The 18,332-nt window shown below is 38.9% G+C and overlaps 1 protein-coding gene across 4 annotated transcripts in view; it reads left to right on the top strand.

Moving 5' to 3' along the window:
* Positions 1-18,022, top strand: part of LOC109043117 (myogenesis-regulating glycosidase) — a 34,868-nt gene extending 16,846 nt beyond the window's left edge. For 2 of the 4 annotated variants that reach the window (XM_019060196.2, XM_019060195.2), the window contains exons 3-12: positions 734-906; positions 5,270-5,407; positions 6,145-6,458; positions 8,221-8,437; positions 9,441-9,708; positions 10,303-10,493; positions 12,365-12,539; positions 13,322-13,621; positions 14,507-14,709; positions 16,152-18,022. In XM_019060196.2, coding sequence (XP_018915741.2) covers positions 734-906; positions 5,270-5,407; positions 6,145-6,458; positions 8,221-8,437; positions 9,441-9,708; positions 10,303-10,493; positions 12,365-12,539; positions 13,322-13,621; positions 14,507-14,709; positions 16,152-16,469 — 2,297 coding nt within the window. In that variant the 3' untranslated portion in view covers positions 16,470-18,022. Of the gene's footprint in view, positions 1-733; positions 907-4,037; positions 4,179-5,269; positions 5,408-6,144; positions 6,459-8,220; positions 8,438-9,440; positions 9,709-10,302; positions 10,494-12,364; positions 12,540-13,321; positions 13,622-14,506; positions 14,710-16,151 lie in introns of those variants that run through there. The other 2 variants (XM_019060194.2, XM_019060197.2) reach the window with 2 other exon arrangements.
* The last annotated feature ends 310 nt before the right edge of the window (positions 18,023-18,332 follow it).

The raw sequence follows: 18,332 nt of genomic DNA, 5'->3' as shown, positions 1-18,332 counted from the left end.
TATTTCTGAGTATTATGTGCGGAAAGAGGAAAAATTGAGAAATAGAAAAAAAGGTGGGAAATGTAACGAAGTACTTCGGATCTCGCATAAATGAGCTTAGCAGACTCCGCCAGTTGGCCAGAATTTGTTCCTCCTAAAAGAAAGTAGGCGAGGGAATGTAGTGTGCAGGGCGGAATAATACGACAGGGTGTCTATTAAAACAGGAAGGCCAAAATCAGTACTTTTACGGTACTGTTTCAGTACATTCCCAAAAAATTCAGTGCCTCCTCAACAGAGAAATTCAGTTTTTTTTGAGTACCTTCATTTGGCGAAATTCGAAAAATTTAAAAAATTTCAATTTTTCGCTCAAATTGCGACAAAAATTACAAAAATTCCAAACCTTCTTGCGGAATTTCCGCACTTTTTCAGTACTTCCGGTCCGCCCTTAAAAAATCAGTACTATTTCCAGACTTTCCGGAAATTCCGGACTTGTGGACACCCTGTACGCCCGCAATGCCCACTATTTTCTTTCAAAATTGAGACATTTTTCGATGAACTTTTGAAAAAGTTCTTTTGCGGGATGAAACATGAGAGCCTGGACGGTGATTACAACGTATCCGTTTGTTTTGTTTTCGTGTGTGGATTTCAGCCGATGGCACGTGCTGTTATGACGAAGCATGCATTTTGAATATCGAGTATCTTGTCGCATCGTTAGTAGATGTTAGGAAGAGGCACAGCTCATCAGTGGCATTAGGTGATTGCAGGGTTCCGTTGCGAAATCTCCGCAAAAAGTCGGTGATCGTCCCAGCCCGCTCGAAGGTGACCAGCGTCAACGACAATGATCTCGACGAGTTTTCCGAGAGCAGTCGGGCCAACTCCGTCACCAGCCTCAACTCTATCTCAAGTTTGCTCAAGGAAAAGCTTACCGTAAGTATCTATTGTGGCATTGTTTGCCTCGTTGATTTATTACTATTTGTGTTACCTCATGGGAAGAGTATGGACGCTGGGTCCCATGGCGACCGGGCGACGCGACCCCATAGAGTACATAGAATCGTAATGTGAATGGGAGAGCTGGGACCATGTCCTGGACGACGAGTTCTGAGTCTGGTGTGTGGGTCACTTTTTCGATACATGTTCGATCCAAAATGGTGGTGTGGAATACGTAGTAATTCCTATCTTCTTCGTTAATATCGGAAGGCCGAGTCCCCGTGTATCGCAAACAATCGATTATGTATCGAAAAAGTGACCCGGCGCACAGTGGATTGAGTCAATAGGAGAGGTCGGATAGAATTTGGAAACTCTAAACGCTCATAAGCGCTAAGCGTTCCGTTTATGCCAAACTTTGAGGTTCTAAAAGTGGTTCTATTGTGGTTTCCTCGTGAAATTTCCTTCTAGTAGCACCCCTTGAACTTTAAAATAAGACGAAATAAACATCTAAATTCACAGTTTTCTTTCAAAAATTTCATGTCCGACCTCTCTAATAGACTCGACCCACTGTGCGGCGTCACACAGGAGTCACCGAATTTGAGACCTGGAAATTGCTTAAGAGTGGTCCCAGCTCTTCCAATCATTACGACTCTATGTACTCTATGCGCGACCCGTAACATAAATGCAATGGCTGTGACTCTGACTGGAAGAGAGTGGGTTTTGCCAATATTTGACAGATATAACCTGTTGCACTTGTTACCAACCTTGTTATATACTTAGAGGAGATCTAGCTTGAAAACATCTCTCTGTATGTAATGCATGCAAAATTGGTTTCAATCTGAGTGTATACGCGCCTTCTATACGGGTTGAGGAAAGTTCATGGTTAATGAAGGAAGGAAATCATGGTATCGCAATCTATTTTACACGGTAGAATGTGTGAATAACTCTGTCTTTAAAGGACTCTCTGTTAGTATTGGACGTAGAAACGCCGTAGGACAGGATCTTCTTATTATGCTAATTTGAAAGTTTCAACAAGCAAAACATAACTCCATTACCCAGTTGCCTTCTTTCATTCCCAATTTCAATGCTGCGTGAAATGAAAGCTGAAAAATTCAAATATACACTATAAAATAATGAGGTTTCCGAGGATCAGCATGAGAAAAAGGACGAACACTTGGATTTGGTCATATTACAAGTCTTTAATAAAAAGGAAAAGGCATTTCAAAAAATAAAAAATTCAGCACAGTAAAACATCACCGAAAATTTACAGCAAACTTAAACTTCACAAGAGACAAGAGAAAAAAGAAAGATAAAAACAAAAAATCCATAAAAAACACAAAATCCATAAAAAATACACAAAATCCATAAAAAATACACGACATTTTGTCAAATCTTCGTCTGAGACACGTTTGTTTGCGAATAGTTCTGCGGAGTTTCCCCTCAATTGTTGTAACGCACTCCTTTTTCGATGCCCGTGTCCACAAGTCGAAGAGATCTAGTCCAGGCGCCTGGTAGCTAAAAATGAGGCTACCTGGAATTTCGGGTACACAGCGATTTTTTGACCTACATATGTTTTTTGGGTCGCTGAATCCGAATCTGAAGTTTCCAACCGCGTATCTGGTGAGCATATTCCGCCATTTTGAAAAAATGGCCTAAAAAGGCCTTTTTTGCGGTTTTATTGATATAGCGGCTACGCATGAGAAAAAGTCCCGGATTGAGTTAATGTTTTGAATAGCTGACATAATTTGAAAGAAAATGGTGTGTACATATGCTAGGTTTGCTTAAAAATTGAGGAAGATCCAGCATCGTGAACATCGCGCCCATTCACGTTTTCGCGGCGCACCCGTCAACGCGCGATCCGGCTCGCCGCGGTCAGCCAAGTTCCGAAGCGTTCCAAAGTTCCGAAATCCGAGGTTCCTCAATTTTTGAGCATACTTAGCATATTCATATACCATTTTCTTCCAAATTATTTCAGCTATTCAAAACATTAACTAAATCCGGGACTTTTTCTCATGCGTAGCCGCTATATAAAAAAAAAAAACCGCGAAAAAAAGGCCTTTTTAGGCCATTTTTTCAAAATGGCGGAAAATGCTCACCATATACGCGGTAGGAAACTTCAGATTCGGATTCAGCGACCCCAAAAACATAAAGTAAGCCAAAAAAATCGCTGTGTACCCAAAATTCCAGGTAGACTTACCAGGCGCCTGGACTAATCAGAGTTTTTCAGAGCGAGACCTTGAGACAGAAAAAACGATATAACTTTATTATTCGCAGCCAGACGCAGATGGGACTTGAAAATTCAGAATCTACAGGAAATTTGCAATCATTATCACTTGTCAGGAAAATAGGTTATTTTTGGTTTTTCTTAAAAACGTCTTTAAAGTTTAAATAAGAGGGAAGAATATTAAATTAGAGTACCATCGAAAAACGTGCTCAAAAGTAATGTTTAGAAGTTGAAAAAATAATTTTTACGATTAAATCTTAATTAAATAACTTACCAGGAGTGTTTGTAGCCATTTTTATCACCAACCGGACATTTGGTACCGTGTCAATCAGCCTTGATCACTGCTATCACAACCGGCGGAACTAATCTATTCAGCAAGATATACAATTTGCTTATAAAACACTTTTCACATAAGATTTAAATCGCTTCTTGTCAAGGAAGGGGCTCGAATAGCAAATCAGGATAATTCCCAAGCAATGCAGCCAAGAGTGTGCACTTCGGCGCCTTAAAATCGAAAGGTAGGCAAACAAGGTATGCACCTCGTGGATTACAGTATTGTTTATATAGGTGCAATTTTAGAGTTGAAAGAGGAGTTATATATCAAAAACCATTGCAACTCGGTAAAATTTAAATACATTCTAAACTTTCCACCCTTTATAGAAATTTGTTAGCATCAAATGCGATATGATTTTAGGATATGTTAAAAGATTTCATTCCATCGTAGATAATGCTGTAAGTACTCTTGTCTGAAATTAAACGTTTTCAAGAGGGTACTTCATTCTGCAAGTAGGGCTCCACGGATGAATGCTAATAACGAAATTAGTGGTTAAGGGCACTTATCTACAAGAATCTTGATAAGTCTCGCAAGTGGAAAGAGCGCTGTGCTCTTTGGCATACTTTAGGAAGATTGTTTTTCCAAGACGCTTGTGAGAATTGCAAGCATACCCGTAACATTTCAGTATCAGTTCGAAATGGAGTTTATAACGCTCAAGTTTATTAAGTACAAGTTTAAGTGTGTCACACGGTGGAGACTAAAGGAGGTTTACAGGTACGTAACTGACAATATTAGTAGAGAGTACCAGCAAAGAGTTTGGTTAATATTCGTCCACGCTTTGTTAGATGAAGGGAAACGTAACCGGCATTAGGTATTAGCAGAAATGCTCTATTTGAACATGTGTTTAAACAGTTAATGACAATGGAAAATTTTGAGCTATCAGCAGCACTTGATGGATTCATAAAGATATAACTCTCATGTCTATAACGATTTTTTAATACACGTAGAGAGGTTTTTGCACATGAGTTTGGTTGATATTTTATTTAAATTTGCATTTCACAAACTACAGCAAATGCAGCAATTTGAATTTCAAATCTCTCCTGGTGTCTCATTCCTATTTTTTTTAGAAATCATAAGAAAAAGAAATCAAATACCCAGAGGCGATTCTTTATTAACTTCGAAAACTGGAGTTTCAAATGATTCAGTGACGATAAATCATGGATATTGATCTCTCCTTCTCCTAGGCATAGAACAGGACAATATAATTTAAATTCAGAGAATGAAGAGATGAGTTAATTTCTTATGTCGAAGATAACAACCTTTATCGACCAAGTGGGTCGGATATACTGTAATAAACTTTTTATCTGAGTTTACTTGTCAGATGCGCATGCCTAATACTGATAATTTTACTAATTCAATTATTTGTTTATAGACTATTGCGAATTTCACCTTTTATTCTATCTCTGCAAAAAATATTGTCATTTCACCGATCCGATTATTATCTTCGTAATTAAGCACCATCGCACTAGTAATGATCACCAATCCATTGAGATTAATTGCTTCGCCTCAGGGCATATCTATACCGAGTTCAACAAAGACTCCTCAAATTGCATTTTGGCAAAAAATGAGTCAATAGCAGTTTCGAATTCAACTAGTCGTAAATACCCTATTCAGAAATACGAAGCAACGAAAATTTCTTCAAGCGTGGAAATAGTCATTCGAGGCCTTAAAATCGAATCTCACGGAGGAATGAAACTTCAAACCTCCTTTACTGGGCTCAAATTTTATGGAACTTGGCGTTTCTTTTGAGCTTGGCCCAACTATATTAATATTTGTAAAACTTTGTCCCCCTTTTTTTCCCACAGATGGCCTTTCCAAAAGGTATCAAACGAAGGCGGCCCTCAGGCGAGTATGAGTTGCGGGGAGTCGTCGCATTTTTGTTCCTAGCCATAGTTTTCTTGTGCGGATTTGCCCATGTATTTTATCACCAGCAAGTCTTACAGGTGAGGAATAAAAAAACTTATCGGCAGTTCATGTCATAGAGTTTGAACCTGTTTTAGATTCAGTTAATGTTTCTGTCGCAGGCAAATAGTGAAATCAGGCGTTTTTTCAAATTTTGACGGTCTACAAAATTTTGTGAATTTATGGCGAAGAGCTCACGATTTTTCACTATATTTGGAAAAATAACTCATCAAACCTACGAACTCTTTTTGTCTCTTCCTCTTTAATTGTTTCTCATATTTTTAAATGTTGAAATTCCAAAAATTCTGTATTTGAAGACATGCTGAGAATTTCAAGATCAGTGTCTCTGCAGGAGCTGAAAATTTTTTAAAATACCATTGAGTGTGCATTTTTACCATGGCTTCAAATGGGGAACTATCGATAATCGATCATTCACGTCAGTAGTGAAGCGTGAATGATCGATTATCGATATTTCCCCATTTGAAGCTACGAAAAAAGATCGATTATTAAGGCGTTCGGTCCGAACACCCTGTTTATCGATCCTTTTCCATAGGTATAAGTGACAGATCAATCGATACATCGCAAAGCGCGTCACGCCACTGATTCACGTCTCGCCACTGCTACTTGGGTTCTCCCTGTTAAACTCACAATCAATCTAATTCAAATGATTGGCCACATTTGAAGGTTTATTGACCTCTAAAGAATAACAAGTGCACAAATTATTCAAATTCATGCCCACGACTCGTTTTATTTATCTTGAACTCATTTTTCATTTCAGCGTGCATATTTTGAGGACTTCAGGTTCAATAAAGAACAACGACATATACGGGTATTTAGCAAGCAAAGCTCAGAAATAGCTTTAGGGTACCTGGGTGTGGACATTTCTGAGGGCGAGCGACCGTACAACTGCCTGCCTGAACACATGAGAAATGACGGCTCGATTTGTAAAGAATGGATGAACAGAGCTCGATTGTATTTGAATTATCAAGAAAATGGCCCGGACCTGCGGTGCTACAAGATTTCGTGGTCCAGCCTCTCCAAAGACTACTATCCCACCGATTGTTACGAGGAAGGAGGCAAATATGGGCACTGGTAACTTTATCGGTACTCTATTAACTTTACGGTAAACGGTTACGGTTAGCATACGAGTTAATGGTGACACAAAGTATACAACTTAAAATTATGAGATTAAGGCCAAAAAACAAATTAAACAACTGGGGCGTTGCGCAGCCATTACAAGCGTAGTTTCAACCGGAAATAAGAAAGAAAATTTTACAAAAAAAAACCAAATTTACTGAGCATCAGCGCTGTTAATTAATAAATGTAAATTAGTTCTTCTTTCGATTTTTCTTTTTGTTTCCGGTTGAAAATGCGCTTCTCTTAGCTGCAAAAAGTCCCGTTTTTATGTTTTATTTTTATGGCCTGAGTCCAATTTTAAGTTGTTTATTTTGTGTTTTCGTCTCGGGCCGGTTAAGTTTTTTTTCCTTCATGGTAACCATATGGTACTTTATCGGTGTTCTCACTATACACGGCTCCCTTTAATGGACACAGTTTTGTGAAAGAAGTTAATTTAAATTGTAAAATTTAGGAGAGAACAGACAGATTGAATTTTATGATTGGAGCTTGGAAAGCCTGTTCATGGCCAATTTTATGCCCAAGAGCTTAACCTGGTGGTGCAAAAGCGTTACTTATTCAGGAGCATATCGGTGGTTTTTATTATCGCGTTCTTTACACGTCGATTTTTCCAGCAGCGTGAAGAAACTTTTTGGAATTCATGAAAATTTAAAATCATCAATCGATCGATTGGCTATCAAATTGTTCCAAAATTGTGTTTCGAAACCACCTTGTAGGCTTGCATATCGTCTTTTTCCGGACGAGGGGATCTAATTCATGTGCAAAATTGCGAAATTGACTCAAACACTTTCATTTTTTACTTGGATACGATAGTGCGATTCATGTCCAAAAGTTCGAAGATTTTTGATCGTACCTTATCAACAAAACAAAATCCATGAATTACTACATAGTTATTTTTTTTTCTTTTTTTTCTTTTTTTTTTACTTAAAACTTTTTGGAAAAACCGATTAATATCACTTACTTACTTACTTATTTTCTATGCACTATATGTGTATGTGTATGCACACTCTATATGTAGTAATTTGTGTATAGTGCCGATAAAATTTTACAAACCGTGCAATATGCAACAACATAGTAAAATCCATGAAATTTTCGGGTAAAAATACCCGTCAGTTTCCAGGTAAAAATAGAATTTGCAACGTTGAAATGAAGTTAAGTTTTCTCGTTAGAGGAACGACACACAGTGGATCGAGTCAATCATAGAGGTCAGACATAAAATTTTTGACTAAAACTGCAAATTTTTATGTTGATTAAGCCAACTTTTAAATATCCGGGGTAGCTAACTGCAGAAAATTTCACGAGGACACCAATGAAACCACTTTAAGAACCTCATAGTTTTGTATAAACGGAGTTATAAGCGTTTAAAGTTTCCAAATTTTGTCCGACTTCTCTCGTTGACTCGATCCTAAGGAAGAACGCCGTATGAGCCTTTAGACGTTGCCAAGCTCCCTCCAAGAAAAACCGAAATTACTGGGAAAATTGTGAATATTATTTTCCAAAATTTTCAGACAATTTTGTGCGCAATTTAATATAAAATATCTGAAAAATGTAAAGAAAAATAAGCATAAATGTTGTCAAAATCATGCCCTAGCAAGAGAAATTTGGCAACTCTTGAATGTTCATACGGTGTTTTTCCTTATCACGGCAGTATGCGACAATGTGAACATGATTTGCGGCGAAAATTGTGATGTAGCAACATTTTCTTTTAAAATTGATACAGGTACGGTGGTGGTCGAACGCTAGGCATGGCATGGCCGGTTGAGTTGGGTCGTGTCGAGATGTCACCCTTCGTCACGGGGCACGTGGAGAGGCACCGCTGGGGCTCCGTCCTCCGTCGCTACTTCATCAACTCCAGGGGAGTCGCCATCACCGTCGACCCCCAAACCCCACTCTACGTTTCCATCAATGCTGGCAAGGAATCCAGACTCTGCCTTCAAGTATGTACTCACCTTCTTTCACCGTAGGTCTATGGATCCGGGTCAAAGGTTTAGCGTGATACACGGAGAAAAAAACTTCGTGCGTGGGACCCGAAGTTGAGGTCATGAATCTCTGAAGTTTTCGCATCACGTATCTAAAAACTTGAGGTCCAGCTGCCGAAGTTCGGGTCAGACATCTGAGAATAGTACACTGAAAAAAAAAAAAAAAAACTCCGGCCGTGGGAGCCGCAATTATGGGCTGTATAGACATACCGTCCGTTCCGGGCTCAAAGGCCGAAAATTCCGGCAGCTGGAGGCGTAGCTTCGATTGCTCCGCGGGTTTAGAGGCCGAAGCTACGGCTCCAGCAACCGGAATTTTCGGCCTTTGAGCCCGGAACGGACGGTATGTCTATATATATATAGCCCGTAATTTCGGCTCCCACGGCCGGAGTTTTTATTTCAGTGTAGCACAACTGTGCTGACAGTAACATTTTCTTTCTCACAGTTCCATTACGGTGGACACGGTTGTATATTATCGTGCCCATCAAAATTCACGGTCTACTATCGTAGAATCCCGTGTAACATTACTAACGTGGTAACCATAGAAAAACCATGTTGTTTTCTCCGTGTGCATCTAGTTAGGCGTTTTCACTCAATTTTGAAATCGATTGCAAATACGTAAGTTTTAAACTAGTTTTCATTTTTTGTCTTCTTCGTTTCGCTCTGCTACAAGGAAGCATTCGAAATCGAAAGACGATTATTTTTTAAACGCAAATCCAAAATAATCTAGAATCTACGCTACACTACCGGTGAAACTTAAGGACCGTGCCAATTGGACTGCATTTTGCAATTTGGAACTATAAATTCTGGCTCATTTGAAAAAACGCTCATGTGCATAGGGAAACGAATGGCACATACGTTGTTTTTAAACCGGGCTAGACTTTATAATTCCAAATTGCAAAATGTAGTCCAATTAATGATCTGACTCTGTAGTTATTTAAGCCTCGCCGTTTTTTGTATATAGGCTCGCCATGACGATTTTGCGTACATACTGTCCGGACTCCCGCAGCTGAATTACACTCTATGCACAGCAAGTAATATGAAGACTCTTCACTCTGGCCTTTCTGAGAAGAGTCTATGGGACGGGCTAACTCAATCGGATGTGGAGGTCATCAACTCACTTATAACGGAGCCAGTGTGGCAAATCACGCCGCTAGACAAAAACCGACTCACAGAGAACGCTGTTGTAAACTATACTGAAGACGTGATAGCCTTGGGATTTTTGAGGCAAGGTAACTAAGCACGAAAAACAATCACATTTTTTGTAATTTTATAAAGTATGGACCATTACTCTGAGGAATAAGTTTAGTTTATGTAAACCGTTAGTACTTATACAGTGTTGCATATTGGTCATACTATTCAGTTCATATAACTGTGCGATTGCCGTAAAAATCATGAAAATCGGCCCGGTATAGCTTTAAAATGACCTGTGACCAAAATTGAAATTTTACATTGTTCAAATGGAAAAATTCCCAGTTTTATCGCGTATCATATTAAAACCTGGGTTATATCTTTAAAATCCGAATTAATAGCCGCACAAGTAATTCAAATCAGCCCTAGTAGACGGGAAAAACGAACTGTGGCAAAAAATGAAAATTAGGGGTCCGAGACTGCATAGTATAATGATATATTTTTTTCTTCTTTTTTTGGCAGGAATTTTATTTAAGTACATCGTAACTACTACGAGTATATCTTTTTATGATTTAAAACTAAAACTAAACGAATTGCATTAAATTTACAGGGGAACGTTAGATAATGCAATGATTAATGATATCCTGTTTACAATATTTGCGCAACATATTTCATTGATTTTTGCGTATGGCCAGGTCACGTTATGCTGAATGAATTCTGGCAGTCTGAAGTTGGTGACTTCACTTTAGACACGAGCAGATTCCCCACGATTAAAGACACGATCAACATCATCCATCGGAGAGGGTTTCGGATTGTGCTAACAATTCAGCCGTTCATCAGCACGGAATCCTCGAACTTTGCCGAAGCAGTAAAAAAAGGATATCTGGTGAGAATGAACATCGATTCATTACATGGATGAAAGGATGAAGGGGTGTATATTGCCAAAGAGACGATTGAAAGAATGTTAAATCCATTCAATGAATCAAACAATTTCCCTGAAATATGTCAATTTATTTTTTACGATCTGTAGACATTTTTGGACTCCTCATTAGAATTATTTAAAAACTTTCTGAAGCAAAAATTCTCCTGCAGGACACAAGTTCATTATCTCTTCATGCATATTTATTTTTAGTAATTTGTCCTCAAGATTTCGGTTAAATATCTCCTGAAACAGAAATTTTGTGCCAATCTTCCGAGACAAAGGCTCTCTATCTCTTTACACTGCCAATGCGATCTCGCGCAGTTGAAATTGGGATTAATGTGAAGTCGAAGGTCTTATCCGGTATCATATTTGCAGATCCTAGCTAGATGATTGATTTAGTACGAAATCTTGGATATTCAAGCGCATAGAAATTAACTTGACGCATTAAGGTGTACCAAAAATTTCAACATAGCTTAAGTGGTAAGTGGTCTTGGCACATATTAAATTGGGATGAAAATTAATCCAAATGCCTTCAGTAACGGTCAAGTGTAGTTTTCACAGATGTTTACCTCCCCGTGATGGATAAACCACTGTGCCTTTTATCAGCAGTGCACATTTACATAACTAATGATTTGGTAGGACTCGCAGAGGAAAAATATTCCTACCAATACTAGGCTTACGGTACGGCAGGAAGCCCAAAATTGAGTGCATGGAAAATTCAAGGTGACGTGGTTGGAAAAACTATAAGCCGCGGATTATTTCTAGTAGGGCCGGATTTAGTGGTTGGCCATATGGGTCGCGGCCCATGGCGGCAAATTTATAGGGGGCGGCAAACTTTGCATTTTTTTTTAAATGTAGGTATATTAGAAAAATCGGATTCAGAAAAAAAATTACAAACGAGAAAAGGCGACAAATCTCTTATTTCCTGAGAGTATATTAATTTATGATTTTGTCATCTTTCGGTGATACAAGAGACCGCACCTTCAATAAGTCGAGGTAAGAGAGAAACCAAACAAGCAATTTGGCCTGGAGTGGCGCGGCGCAGAGAGCAGTGTTAATGAGGACTTGAAATAAAAAGGAGAAGCCCTCGCCTCGGCGCGGCGGTCGGCATGTCACACATATGAGCTCCTACAAGACTGTATGAATACTTCACGCATTGCGTCAAAGACAGTGCGGTCGCTGCGGTCAGCAGCCGCGGGCGGCGGCGTGAAACGCATAGCGCCTTCAAGACTGCATGAATACTTCACACATTACGTCAAACACAGTGCGATCAGCGCGGCGCGGCGGCTGAAGTTAAAATTATTAAACCAAATTTATGTTTGTTCTTTCATAATTTGTTCGTTCATTTCTTATAAATGGAAGGCCATGTCCACACAGAGGTAGGTTTACGGAGCTTAACTTTCATACAAAGTTCCGTGAACTTTTTCTAGTAGTGCTGACAGGGCTTTCGGAAAAATGTGTCCAACACGAGTAAACGCGTCTTATGCACTCCTCCCCCTCCGGCACGTTCACTTGATAGTTTTTATTGATGTTTCAAAACGAATGAGAAGGGGGCGGCAAAATACAGGCAGCCCATGGGCGGCAAGTAGGTAAATCCGGCCCTGCTACACTCCTAAAATGTTAAGCAAATTCAGCATTCGTTTTTATTCCTATAAGCACCAGTTTAGACCTCGAATACATTCATGAGCTGAACTCTTCTATCACCAATTTGCCAAAATTCTTATTTCTATTTTTAATGATTGTTGTCAATTCAAAACTTTTTAAAAATATGTTTGTAATCATTCTGATAAAATGACGTTTAATATTGTTGATTTTTTCCTCTTCACTTCAAACAGGTAACCGAAAGAGGTGGAGATTCATCTCGAAAAATTCCAGCCCTGACGCGATATAATTCGGTGCGAAGTGCCGGAATGATCGATATCACAAACAATAACACCATACCATGGCTCAAGAGTAAACTGTCAAAGTTGGTGGCAGATTACCAAATCAACTCATTTTATCTCGATTTAGGTAGGAGCTGCTATAACTTTTTATTTTATCAACTGTTGATAATAAAGTAATTGTACCTATAAATTCGCATAACTCCATTCGCAGACCTCCTATCATATACTTTAATTATTGAATAGAAAACTACTCAACGGTAATTCTTGAAAACTGCCGTGCTTTTTCTTCTCTGTGCGAAGAAAATTCTGCGAAAACTTCAAAGAATGATATCGATTTATTCTTCTTTTAAAAAAATAAAATAGTAGTGGAGATTGTAAAACATCGCAAACGAGAAACGTGGTTGCGGACTTACACTTTTACGTTACGTTTTCGAAATAGTATCTTTTCTGTTAAGACGAAGCATACATATGAATTTACAATTTTATCTAAAAAGGACGTAACTACTACAAACTATCAATTTTTTTGCATGTATTTACATGTAATAAAGTAAATAAGGTAGTATTTAAGTATAAACTAACGATATAGTCAATGACCATTAGCCACTCGAGTGACGGGTACCTATCTTCATTGCTAAATGGAGTGTCCCATGACAATTGATTTAAGTTGTTCCCTTTAAGGGTGCACCAAAATACATTTGCGATAGGTATAGAAAATTCAGAGGAAATTTTGAATTGACTTGTTGATTTTTTTCCTTTTTAATAAGAAAATAACCTCGAAAATTTCGGATCATTTAAATTGAGTTTTCGGATGTTTATGGTTAGGATGTTATGTTTATGCTAAAATTGTCAGTTTATCTGATTTGGCACTCAAATGATTGTCAGAGCAATAACTTTGTTGAATTTTTGCAGGAAAAGCGTACGATATCCCGCATTACTATAAATTTACAAAAAAACTGACGAATCCAGACCATTATAAAGGACTATTCATCAGTGCCGTAGTTGGGAGCGTGCAAGTCTTTGGAGTGTCCGGGGCCATCGTCCGTCCCCCGGCCCCGATTTTCGTCTCGCTCCCTCCGCTGCCGTCAACCTGGGAGTCCCTTCAAGTCATGATTCCGCTAATTCTCACTTACGGCATCGTCGGATACTCATTCCTAATACCTGGTGCAGTCGGGGGAGACTACCTCGTCGACAGGCCCCTTCCGTACAGAGGTAGGTTCTATTTCCTCAATTTCTATGTATGTGATTAGGGGCCATGGGTGGTAGAGTGTCTCTGCACCCCGGACATCCTAACGGGTGGCTCAGGGGGCCCCCATAAACTTGAAGACTTGACGATGAAACTTGGAGGACTTCGGGGTTTGTTCGTGGGGCCCCACCCGAGAGGAGAGGCCCCCGAAAACGTATCAACACCCCAAGAATTTGACTAGGGTCAGACCGACACTGTAAATATGTGCTTTATTTATGTGTATATTTTTGTATGCGATTATATAAGAATGATACACAAAAATAGTCCGAAAATTGAATGAAGTAAAACTTAAGAAAATGGAAAACACAGGCTAAAAACAAACAGAACGTCTCGGACGTTTCGAGGTGGTATCATTTCCCTCTTCAACCAGGAAACAAAATTATACAAAATGAAAACTCCTTAGACATTTCATTTGTGATAACAAACTATTTATATTTTTGTTTCCTGGTCGAGGAGGTGGTTGAAACCACGCCGATACGTCCCAGGCATTTTATTTGTTTTTGCTAGATTAGATTAGATTAGATTGGATTGGATTAGATTAAATTAGACTAGATTAGGTTAGATTTTTTAATGCGTCAACGTATGCATCATACAAACATTATTTAATCATCCGCATGTGATGTACGCCATATTAATCTCCTAGGGGTCAATGAAGCCTAAGATGGCAGAGCCAGTCAAACATGGATGGATCCTCTACTGGTCATTCTACCTCTGTAAAGGTATTCTGTAATCTGATGGCCATACTCTCTCTTCATAAGTATTCTTTCTTCAAGCGGTCATACTCTTTCCTTTAATGTCATCGAGGTATTTTATGTCAGACTAGGGCTTAACTGAAAATGACATGTTTGCAGGGAACAACAGTTTGGACTACTCTCTGTCCGGGATGGGCCACGAATCAGAGAGCAGCAACGGGCTTCCAGACAGGGAGCTGTACATCCGATGGCTTCAGCTCGCAACATTTCTTCCTGTGATAAGATACGCTCATTTGCCGAGCGAGTATGATGAGCAAGTTCTAGAATTAGCAAAACTTCTGACGAGCCTTCGAACCCAATCCGTGCGTATATCTGTAGTAAAATACTTAACGAAATCATACAGATTTTTTGATTAATATTAATCAATTGTATGTGGATCATACACCGGGACGTTCTATCGCAGTAGGATGCCCCGCCCCAGCTCCATGGTTAGGCCGACACCAGATTTTGAGATCAGGGAGGAAAAATCGGTCCATATTTAACAAATTGTCAATTTTTAAGCGGGACGCATAAATGACAGCGATCTCTCAGACGGTAATATTCTTTTTTATAAACATTATAAAAGCACCTAAAGGAATCTTAACCCTATTGAAAACCTATGTACATAAGAGGCGCCGAGCGTTTCGGAGAGTTGACGCGGAGCGGTCAATGTGCGTGCCCCCTTGTTAAAAATGAACGTAAACCATTACTGCTGGTACATATTACTACGTTCAAGAAATTGATCACTAAACATTTCAGCATCATAATTCAAGTTTTTCAGTTTATATGTTGCAGACAATTAGCAATCGCCGACATTTTGCAAGGCACTTGTGAAGAAATAGAAAAACAAGCGGGAAAGTTCTAATACTGCGTCGTATTAGAAAAGCGCTTAGGTGTTAGTCAATGTATTTAGTGAAGAAAGGAAGTATAAACTCCGTCGACTTGGCTGGGTAATGGAAATAAAACATCAGCTGATAGCAAACAAAGGTTACTAAGGAAACCGTAAACGCGTATTTTTGTTTCCCGAAAATGAGCTCACCGTTGAGCTCATCAGGCGCGTTTTTTTTAGGCTTCATTTGAGTTCAACGATCAATTTCGATAAGAATTACTCTACCGCTAAGAAATTTTCTTATAGACAAACGATCGAAACTACCTGCGCATTACGTTAAAAGCATTAAATACAGTTTTCACAGCTTTATTTATTTTAAAAATGGACCCCCCAAAAAGCCTACACATCGATGAGCTGGTGAGCCATTTAAACGCATTAGCACTAGTATACTAGTACTTAGAGGCAAGTCGAAATCAAAAAGTGCTTAACTATCGGCTGAGCGCTTAATATAATATTCAGAAATAAAGGAGTAAGATTAGAGTTGTAATTAGCCTGCAATGTGAATAGGTACTTTTCCCTCCTAAAAACATGGTGGTAGCACTAACAGGCATACTTAGGAGGACATGTAGTGAAAACTATGATGCTAGTTAAGTTTGGATCGCACAAGCAACTAAACCAACTCCGGGACAAAGCGTAGAGTATCACGAAAAATGAAGGCGCTCCAAGCCGAGCATGTGCAATTGAAGATCATTTTCCATCAAACCCTCATCATGCGGATGCGCATTTTTGCGATTTATCGAAACAACGTGTAAGACACTTGCATACCGCCGGCGATCACTAACTGCCTACAGCATATACAATAGAACGGTGTTGAGCATTTATTAATTAGAGATGTATTTGTATTAATTGGGTTCCCTTTTGATATGTTTCTTACAGGTAAACCCCCTGCTGAAAAAATATGTAAGTGAAGCTCTGGATTCGGGGACACCTCTAATTCGGCCGTTGTGGATGTTGGACCCGAACGATTCGGCGTGCCACCTGGTGAAAGACGAGTTCTCGGTCGGCGAGGAGCTGATCGTGGCACCGATCTTGAGTCCCGGTATCTACGAGAAAGAGGTTTACCTCCCGGCCGGCGTCTGGAAGGACGGCATTGACGGCAGTCTCCGCAAGGGCTCCCGCTGGATCCACAACTACAAAGTCTCACTTGACAAAGTCGCATATTTCGTCAAAATGCCCGACAACACTCGATTCTGATCATCCGAGCTGCCGAACTACCGCTCGTGAGCAAACCCTTTGCCCCCCAGACAGAATAACCTGGGGGCCAGGTGGCGATCGTCCCAAAACTTTGGCCAAAACGGCCTCGCAGGAGCGTTTTCTTAACGAAAATTTAGGGCATCATTCGACAACTTTTTGAGTAGAGCCTCCCCTAGCCTTTTAGAACCTTACTTTGTGAGGAAGAGCCCCAAATTCTCTTTTGGGCAGGTCTCCTTCGGTTTTGGTCTCCTCGGAAAATTTGAAGCCCACCCCCTTCTCCAGTGCTGTCCAAAAGTTTTGTTTCCGTTATCAAGGAGAAAGAAAACCTCGCGGTCTCTGCTCCTCGTCGTCCATTTGATGAATGTTAGGTGCACAGGACAAAAGCTCCAATAGGAATTGATTCCCGACTATTTCGTGATTGGACTTCATTTTGCAAAGGAGATTCATCATTTTTGCCTCATTTTAGAGACCATTAGTTTCCTTACGTAGATAGTTTTCTTATAAATGGGCCGAAAATATTGCTCTCCATTGCAAAATTTGATCCAATTCAAAATATGCATTTCTGCAATTCTGAGGTTGTAAAGAAAAAAATGTTACGCATTACTATTTTGTGCTTTTTAAAGTAACCCATTTTACGTAACAGAGAACCATTGGGTAAAAGACACAAGATTTAAGGAAGCTCTCAGTGATGAAAAATTATCTTACTAATTGCGTGTGCTTATTCCCCTCTTTGTAAGAACACATTGTAGACAATTTCTATTCGCGGTGAATCAATCGAAAAACTTTAATATCATATACAACTTTTCGTAGTCCTACAAGTAATCAATGATGTAATGCCGATTTTATTTTTTTTTTTATTTATTTTTTTTATTGCATTCGTTCTCAAGATTTAGCAAAAGCTCATTGGAGATTTAAGTCAGAGCTAGTGTTATTTTGAGAGTAGAGGTTATACCTCATAATCGCTGGAAAACCGAGCTAATGTCAAAAGTTGGAATTAATTTTTTTCTCCAAAAAAGAAAGGATAAGAAAAGAAAATGAATCAGATTCTATCATGAAAGAAGGATTGGTTTTTCTCTTTTAAAATGTACGTATAGTTTTATTTCAATAATTTTGAATTTGACGCCGCGCCGCAAAGAGCTATTCTTTGATTCGATCTCACTAGTTATTTTAGGATGTTTTAAAATAGGGAACCATCTGTTGAAGCTAAAAAAGACTACGTTCCGTATTTTGTTTTAAATTATGCACAGGTTCAAAAATGGAAAACTTAAATCACCATTTATTTGTACAAAAAATTTAAGGTGAATTTTTTGCGTTAGTTTCTGAAAAAATTTGTGTCGCACGCGCGCTGCTAAAAGCTGAATCAAAAATCAGCAATTACTCTGATAGTATATTTTTGTATATTCAACTCTGAAATGTTTAAGTTGTAATAGGAATTTTCTTCATTTTTTTATTCATGATTACTTTTTCCATCCCGAATCTTGGTTCCCTACTTATACTTTAATTTACCCTGCAATTGACGTTAATGAATAAAATAAACGCATAATCTGTTCGGATTGAGTGTTTTTCTACTTTTTTTGTGTTTTCTGAATGATTTTTCGGCATCTTTAAACGATTCTTCTTCCTCTTTTCCTTACCTTCCTCTTTTTCTTCTCTTCTTTTTTCTTTTTTCTTTTTTCATTTTTCTTTTATTAAAGTAAGTGCTAGGGCAAACACACCTGTAGGCAAGCTTAAACATGTGTACTTTCACGATCTGTTTATAATGTTCATTTCCACGAAAAATTTAAAATTGAAATGAATTTTAAGGACATCCAATAATAAAAATAGTTGACTGTGACGTAGATCTAGCACTTGCCACTTGCAGGT

This window comes from Bemisia tabaci, chromosome 1, assembly GCF_918797505.1.
Source record: "Bemisia tabaci chromosome 1, PGI_BMITA_v3".
NCBI lineage: Eukaryota > Metazoa > Arthropoda > Insecta > Hemiptera > Aleyrodidae > Bemisia > Bemisia tabaci.
This window is presented reverse-complemented; position numbering and strand designations above follow the sequence as displayed.